At 39.9% G+C, this 8,985-nt stretch overlaps 1 protein-coding gene across 2 annotated transcripts; it reads right to left on the bottom strand.

The window, feature by feature from the left end:
- Positions 1 to 349: 349 nt before the first annotated feature.
- LOC116165606 lies at positions 350 to 4,797 on the bottom strand. Of its 2 annotated transcripts, none has more exons than XM_031480189.1 (3): positions 4,566 to 4,797; positions 3,219 to 4,508; positions 350 to 1,405 (listed from the first exon to the last, which is right to left on the bottom strand). In XM_031480189.1, exon 2 carries the CDS (start codon positions 4,472 to 4,474, stop codon positions 3,224 to 3,226), a length of 1,251 nt encoding a protein of 416 aa, XP_031336049.1. In that variant the 5' UTR covers positions 4,475 to 4,508; positions 4,566 to 4,797; the 3' UTR covers positions 350 to 1,405; positions 3,219 to 3,223. The 2 variants fall into 2 exon arrangements, with proteins under 2 accessions (XP_031336049.1, XP_031336050.1); XM_031480190.1 differs by having other exon boundaries at positions 4,574 to 4,797.
- Positions 4,798 to 8,985: the final 4,188 nt, after the last annotated feature.

Here is an 8,985-nt window from a genome sequence, read left to right as displayed (position 1 = left end):
ATATCACGAGAATTTAAAGAAAGGTTTCACAAAAAGGAAACAAAAATAGAAGTTCGACCCTGCCGCCGAGCCGCCACTGAGTTAACCTTGCGTTTCGTTCCTCGCGCCAGGCGTCAGGTGATTCATTCCGTTTAAAGATTAATAGTGATGCTGAAAAACCTAGGGCCTGGGAGGGTGGGTTTTGAATGTCTTCGGATTGGATGTCTCATATAATTACGATCGAACTTCACAGGTAAGTTAGTTTGATCGTCTAATTATATTTCGACATCCAATCCGAAGACATTGTATAGAATACCATGTAGTTGTTTAAAGATGCTTTGTTTTTCAGCATTCAACTAAAAATTCCACACAAAGAAATAATGCACATTTAATCCCCCTTAATATAAAAGAAATGTTACGTCTACTTAGAACTAAGAATGGTTGTCGCAAAAGTATTTGATTGTGATAGTGGTCGATTGTAAAAATTACAGAACACTTTTGAATTTTCTGTCCAGCCCGCCGTTTGTTGAATTACTTCTATTGGTACTCCTAACTGCCAAGCTTTAGATGTTGAGGCATGGCGTGTAGAATGGGCTTTGAAAATGAGAGTGTTCACACCCGCTGCATCTAAAGTGTCTTTCACCCATCTACTTAAAGTTTGCCTGCTGGCAGTTCTGTGTGGCTTCTTAAAAGTAATAAATAAAAAGTCCATATTCGATGTGCGATGTTCTTTTGTGGCCGCTAAATACCTCTTCAAAGTTGTCGCAACACAGAGTCTGGGGTTTTCGACGAAGAAGGGCAAGTTTAAGCAAGGTTGCTTTCTTCCTGGGCCTGAAGTCTTAATTTGGTCCTCGATCAAAATTTGGAATCCAGTACTTGATTCTAAAATATTACGTAGGCGTATCAGCGAAAACGTTTGCATCCTGTGTGCGGTGGAGAGAGCTAATAAGGTGATTAGCTTCTCTGACAAAGCTTGAAGCGTGGATGACTCTCTCTGTTCTAAAAAATTTAGAACTAATTGCGGATCCCAGGTGACATTGTATCTCGGTTTTTGAGGCCGAAGCTTAGATATCCCTTTCAAAAACCGAGACAAAACGGGATGGCCCGCTAAGTCCGTTGACAAAATCAGAGCCAAGGCGGAGCGGTGTGAATTAAATGACCCGTAAGAATTTTTCCCTATGTCAAACAGGTGTTGTAAAAAATCCATTACGAGAGCTGGAGTCCCATCATACGGAGAGATACTTTTCTTCTCACAGAAAGGCCACCAGAGCTTGTATGTTACTCCATACTGCCGAATTGTTGCCGCTGATAAGGAACTGAGAATTGTTTGAACAACTTTCGCTGGTAAGTGTTTTAATTTGAACGCTTCCCTGATAGCTTCGCTGCTAGAAGTGTAAGCCTGTCCGCCAGTGGGTGTGGATCGGTGCTGTAAGGATTAAACAAAGAAAATTTAGTAGGTTTAAAAAAGATAGGTCCTTCAATAATTAAATTAGAAAAAAGTGGGAACCAAGCTTGGTTTTGCCATTTAGGGACTATAACGATCCCTTCCGCCTCATCATCTACTATTTTTTGTAAGACTCTTAAAATTAAAGCAAAGGGTGGGAAGGCGTAGAAAAACATTTTTTCCCACGAAAAAGTAAAACTGTCAATCTTAAAAGCAAAAGGGTCTTTCTGCCAGGAGACATACCGATCACATTTGTTATTAACTCTGGAGGCAAATAAATCTATTTCTGGCACTCCAAACTGGCGAGTTACCAAATCGAATGCCTCCTTAGAGAGACTCCATTCCGTTTCAGGGGGTAAGCTTCTAGATTCTCGGTCCGCAATCCAATTATCCGAAGAACTAATGTAGGAGGCGAGAATCCACAAGTTCCCTTGCAAGAGCCGAAAAATTTGGTGATGGACACTACCCATTTTATTTACATAGGAACAAGCAAGTAGTGTTGTCGCATGCTTATTAATATGTTACAATTGGTGGGCCGAAGAGAGCCAAAGCTTTTTAAGGCCCAAAAAAAAAATTTTTTCCAAAGTTTCTAAATATTAATATGTCTTATTCTTCCTCTGGGCCCACCACCCTTCGAATCTTTAATCTGACCACAGCACGCGAGCCCACCCTGTAAGGCGATAGCATCAGTTAAAAATTTCGAGAAAGAACTGATCTTTTCTTAATATCATTATATGAGGAAAAAAAAAATCCAAATTGGGGGAAAATTGGATTCCACGACGAAAGAATCCTGTGCAAATCCATATGCAGTACCTTGACTGAAAAATCCCCATTAATTTTTGCTAGTGCTAGACACTTGTGGCGTTCAAAGAGCTTAACATGAGCCCCCCCGTACTTGACGCCTTGGCAAACAGAGACCAGGTATCCTATATACTGCGCCAGATCACGAATTTTGCATTGAGACTTAGACCGGAGAGTTTTACTCCAAATCTTTATTTTTTTCCCTCTTTTCTGCAGGTAAAGAAATTTTCAATAGTTCTGAGTCTAATAAAAACCCCAGAAATCTAATGGTTTGACTGGGGTTCAAATGACTTTTCTTAACGTTTATAGAAAACCCTAAAGACTTCAAAAAATTTACGGTTACCTTAGTGTCATGTAAGGAGCCTTCATACGAAGAATTGAATAACAGAAAGTCATCCAGATAACACACACAAATAATGTTTTTAGATCGAAGCCATTGTGTAACAGGTCTCATTAGTTTTGTGAACACATAAGGGGCTGAAGCCAACCCAAAAGGCAAACATGCAAATTCATACAGATCGTGATTAAATTGAAACCTCAAGAACTTTCTAAATTTTGGGTCAATGGCTATATGGAAGTAGGCATCTTTAATATCAATAGTTGTGAACCAACACCCTTTTTTGACAAGCCTTAAGGCCGTTCGAATGTCTTCCATTTTAAAATGAGATGTTTGTAAAAAGGAATTAAGATGTTTTAAATTAAGTATGAATCGTTTACCGCCATCAGATTTATCAGCCAAAAAGATATTAGAAATAAAATGCCCTGGACAAGGACTGCACTTGCTTATCGCATTTAAATTGAGTAAAGACTTAATTGCCTCATGCATAGCAGTGTCTTTAGTCGTCCAGGTCTTTGTTGGGGGTACTTGCTCTAGACTAGGTGAACTACAAAATGGCAAGGCATAGCCTTTAATCCATTTCAGTATTACGGGATTTGAAGTAATCAAACACCATTTGTCATAGAAAAGTGAGAGCCTACCACCAATTGGGCTTACCTGCTCTATCGTCTGTATTTCCCCTGCTTCTGATGGGACTGCTGGCCTCGGAATGATCTCGACTGTCCCTTTTGACGAGTCGGGCCGTAACGGTTTAAAGAACGCTGGTCTTTCGCTGATGTGAACACAGGCTTCAAACGAATTCGCCCAGAGTTCCTACCACCTCTGTATGAAGCTGAGAATTGCAAAGGAGTAGCCGCCTTTAATTCCTTTCCTGCGTTCTGTAGAGACTTAGCTTCCCTGACGCTCTCTGAAACATCTGATCCAAAAAGGAAATCTCCTGGTTTAGTTCTCCCTAGAACCTCCCTAATGTTTTTGTTAAGGGTTGGTAAAATCAAATTACGCCTAGAGTCAGAGATGTCGTGAAAGGTGTGCGCCAGTAAACGACTAGCATCACCCAAAGGGGCTACAATTTCATCACGTAACTTTTTTGGAATAGGATTGTCATTCAGCAAAGCTGTCAAAGACTTTCCCATAGCTCCCAAAACAGTTGCGAGTTTCGTTTGGATACTTTTATTAAAATTGTCCCGAGCCACCCGATCGTTGGCCAAAATTGCTAAAACTTCGGGATTTAGCTTAGGTGAGTTAAGTGTCGGACAGTTCTCCGGGACTGCATAACGTTGAGATAAGGAAAGTAAATTTTCCTGCGAAAGGCCATTTGTTACAATGTAGTTCCACCTTGAGGAAAGTGCCTCATGTAAACAGTCCGCCTTAACTGGAGTACTAGGGCAATCATTTCCTAAAACGTCTCCAAAATCATCAAGGGCTAAAGAGCCGTCGTCGATGATGAGTACATTTTCTTCCAATTCGGTCTCAGGGCCGTTAGTCGAGTTCAAAGGAGCTCTAGGCTTTGGTCTACCATCCGCTCCGTGTAGGTCCTCAGCCTCACAGTGAGGAGAAAGACTTAAAGAAGTCTGGGATTTGTCACCTGCCCTTAAAGAAGGAGCAGGCGAAAGGCTTAACGAAGCCTCAGCAGACAAAGAACGTCTTCGTCTAAGATGCCTACTTGTTGATGGAACATCAGCAATGCTTAAGCTTTCAACGCTGCTGTAACTGCAATCAGAGCAGTCGCGTTTAGACCGGGAATCCGATCTTCTATTAATAGCACGAAAAGGAGGCCGAGACTGCCTGTCATGGCCGCCGTCCACATTTTCCTTATCCTCTAAAAGTCTCTCAAGCCTACGAAGGCGTTTTCGTAGGTCGCTTTTTGACGTCCCCCTGCTCCTAGAGCGATGCCGCTTGTTGGACTTGCCCATGTGTAGTAAAAAATTACATACGGGCGAAAAAGGCCTAAAAATAATACCTATGGTTAATAAAAACCGCTAAAATAAAATCATTTAGTTATACTCAGATACCAAAATCGTCGAAACACGCAAGACAACGATGTGAATGTGAACACGAGCACGAGAAAGCGAAGAATGAATCACCTGACGCCTGGCGCGAGGAACGAAACGCAAGGTTAACTCAGTGGCGGCTCGGCGGCAGGGTCGAACTTCTATTTTTGTTTCCTTTTTGTGAAACCTTTCTTTAAATACTCGTGATATGAGTTCGAGCAAGCGAACTACATGGTATTCTATACAATGTCTTCGGATTGGATGTCTCATATAATTAATAATAATAATTAAAAAAATTAGGTACAGAGATCAAAAATATTTTATCTTAGTAAATAAAAAAAACTCTCCCATTTGCAATGCTTCGCTTCCCAAAACATAGGTAATATATTATAACAAGTGCCGATAAGGCACATGTTTAAACCGAAATAGCTTAGTAATTCGGTCATAAGATAGTAGCATGCCATATACGTATATTGATATTCATCTTCTTGGTAAATGATTAATGGAGAAGGAATGCAAGGAGAATCAAGCACTTAGCGAATAAATTCTCCAGCATATTGCACTTTACCTTTGTGGGTACCTTCCTCCGACACCATTTCTATTCACCCATAAGATTCGACATCGCCAGTACATCTCTCGTCTAGACGTTCCAACCGCCCTTCATTTAATTTGAAATTAACTGCAAGGGATCGCGAAAAAGGGCTATCGCAACCCCAAGGTAACGGATATCCAGCTTTACACACATCTCCTTAGAGAAAAACTTAGAAAGCACTCTCCCGGCAGACCGCACTTCGAGTTCTGCCGGCTTACAGGGCAAAGATCTTCTCTCTCACTCAATTGTAGAGTTACTTGAACAGGCATGCCCTATAAGGACTGTCAAGATGCCATATATCCTTAGTGGTGCAGGGCGCTCGAAAAGCAAAAAACTCAGCCGGGCAAACTGTTCAATAATTCGAGGTAGAACGCTAAAGCCAATAAGTACTGGGAAAACTATAACGTATTGGTACGGAAGATTAGCAGGAATCAGAGAGACGCATGGAAACGTTTTTGCACCTCTATATAGATTCCACCTCCTGTACATACATCATGCCTAAATAAATTCTAACATAAAGTTCATACCCCGCTAGCCTCAGACAAGAGGATGGATCCTATACCCGGACAACCTCTCAGAGAGAGCCGAGGTATTGAGAGACGCTCACTTTCTAGAAGCCACCACAGCTGAACAACGGAGGGAGATAAAACTTGTCTTTATCCCCAAACCTGGCAAAGGTGGTTACTCCACACCTAAAGCATATCAACCAATCAGTTTGATGTTTTTCTTCTTAAGACACTTGAAAGATTGTGCGATAGATACATACCGGTTACGGCGCTATAACATGATTTTTGTTGCACCCTAATAAACACGCGTACTCCCCAGGAAGATCTACAGATTGAGAGATCCCTGGACTGGCATAAGAGGGGCATTTGACAAAACAACCTTCGACACAATAGAAATTACGTCACGCCACCAAGGCGTAATGAAAGTAGTAGGTACGAGGCTGGATTGCGCAGCTGCTGAAAGTCAGACAGTGCACATTAGCGAAAGGATGACCCCTTAAGATGGGGTGCTATCAGGCTATCACCACTTCTGTAGAGCGTTATTACAGCCCCATCTGTCGCCTCAACGACAGCGACTACTTACGCTGATGTGGTATGCATATCATGTATTTATACTAATAACTGGGTAATTCAAGGCTACTATATGCAGGCTGATGGAATCAGCTCTTAGAGTAACCGAAGAATGATCGTGAAAACACCCCTTATATCCACCAACCCGACAAAAACGGAGCTAGTTCTATTCACAAGAAAAAGACAAGGTATAGAGGATCTTTGATCAGTGAAAGGCATCACACTTGATAAAAAATTGAATTGGAGCCAACATATCCAACTCGAGGCCGAAAAAGAGAATTGGCAGATTTTGTGGGGACCAATTGTCTGATGACCTAGAAACTGACTCCCCACCTCCACAACCACAGGACTTCTTAATTATGTGAAAAGACTTAGCGATCCTTGCGTCTGAAAACTAAGGGCCTGTTGAATAGCAGACGTTTTGAGATGGGTCAATCTCGATTTCAAGGCGAGGTAAGAGATTGCCTATACTAGAAGGGCAATCGACCTCACTCACCCCTTCATCCCAATTCATATTATGGAAAAACTAGTAAATCACATACTTGATGGATGTCCCGCTCTAGATCCATGTTGCTTTACCTTCCAGCATCCTTAGGTTCATCTCACGTGTGGGATGGCTTGAGTGTTTTTTAAGGTCGGACGACTCTAGTTAGAGAGGTTACAAAGGGTCTGAATACTAGGCCTAAGTACATGTGGATCATATCTGCACTCTCCTATCATAATACAGAATCCATCACTCAACATTCACTGAAGCATGGACTATCACCATCTATCTACACAAGATGACTTAAAATTGCCTGTCCAATGAATGAACTTTTAATACACAAAAGCTTTTTTCCAAATAAATGGCAAACGCATCGAATTTGCAATTTTGCTGTAATCTTTTCAGAGCCTTTGCTTGCTCCTGGACCATAAATGCGAATGCAGAGCAATTTCAATGATACCTACAGCATGTTCCAGCATCAAAAAAGACAAAAATAGACATTTATTAATATCAACAGAAACAAAACTAAAATTAATTACTTATGCACGAAATCTTAACATTTTTAAAAATTTAAATCCGAACAATGAAACGCAACGAAATCTTAAATTCTAAATACTTAAACTCTAAGAAAAAACTAATTAACTAAAACTATTAACATTTAACTTCATTTCTCACGCTTATGGTTAAATTTAAAGTGTAACACTAAGTAACGTTTTACATTAGTTTTATAACCACATTGATTACACTCAAAGCTCTTCGGATTGTGCACCAAGAGGTGCTGCGTTAGTCGGGATTTTACATTCGTCCCGTAATCACAATTTGGACATTTGAAATCGTGAACATCTTTATGTGTCGACAGATGTCGTTTATACAAAAATTTTGTATTAGTACTATAGTCACAGAAGCCACACTTAATATTTTTTACTTGATGAGTTAAGACATGTTTTTTTAAGCAAGATTTGTGGCTTGTCTTGTAACTGCATTTATCACACAACAATTTTTGTGCGTCATGTCCGAGAACATGCCGTTTTAAATTTGGTTCTGCATGAGTGACGTATGAACATTTACTGCAATGAAATTTTTTTATCAGACTATGGCTTTCCATATGTACTTTAAACGAGTTTTTTAAATTTGTTTGATATTGACATGTTCCGCATTGGAACTTCATTGATTGGCCATGTTTTCTGGTATGGGCCTTCAAATTAATTTTAACATTGGTCACATAATCACAATTGGCACATTTATACTCATTAGAAGTATTATGAAGCAACATATGTTGCTTGAATCGTGATTTTATACTAGTTGCATAGTCACAATTCTTACATTTAAATTCTTGAGTGTCCTTGTGGCTAAATAAGTGCTGACTATACAACTGCTTGTTGTTTGTAGCGTATTCACATTCAGAACATTTATAATCTTTTATAATTCTATGAATCGTCAAGTGTTTTTTATAGACAAATTGCGAATGCGTAGCATAGCCGCAGGTTTCACATGTAAAATTCTTAACCGGGTTATGAATCTGCAAATGTCTCTTTAAAGAGTAATTATACGTCGTCGCATAGTCACACTGCCCACATTTAAATTTACGATCTTTGTTAGTCTTTTGAGTATTCGTACTGGTATCCGCTACACTGGAACATCCTGCTTGACCTCCGCTTACATCTTCTCCCACCTCTTCCTTTATATATTCCGAGAGATCTACTCCACCTGTATCTACCTCCACTTCAATTTCTGTTTTAACTATGTAATCCTCTTCGAACATTTTCCAAAAGAAATTGTTCTACAAAATACCGCGACAGACAGTTTGAAATGGCGACGGCTTCAGGAACTACCTATAGATCACTGTATAGTGTTGCCAACTTGCCAACCTAAAATATTAATTCCCCACACATTGTCATGATCAAAAATTATAAAAAAATAGAATTCGTCTTCATTTTGTATATTATTAATTGCGTAATAGCATTGTTTATTCCAACAATGATAATAATAAGCGTATTTGCGATGTACAAGCTTGTAATTTTGTGAGAATTTAAAATTCCCGCCATTTTCAACGGCTACCCAACGCCGTACAGGGCCGTATTAAGTACAGTTTAATGTAGCGATAGACGGCAAGTGGGCTAGTTACACGATAATTTTCTACCAATGACATTTCCAATCCTAGAATTCGCTAAAAACAATGTAAAATGATTAAACATCATGTATAAACAAGAAAACTGCAAATGCGTCAACAGTACTTCTAAGGTCTGTTATATTATTGAAGCTACAGTGGGGTGATTAGAAG

Source organism: Photinus pyralis, unplaced genomic scaffold, assembly GCF_008802855.1.
Source record: "Photinus pyralis isolate 1611_PpyrPB1 unplaced genomic scaffold, Ppyr1.3 Ppyr1.4_LG3a, whole genome shotgun sequence".
NCBI lineage: Eukaryota > Metazoa > Arthropoda > Insecta > Coleoptera > Lampyridae > Photinus > Photinus pyralis.
This window is presented reverse-complemented; position numbering and strand designations above follow the sequence as displayed.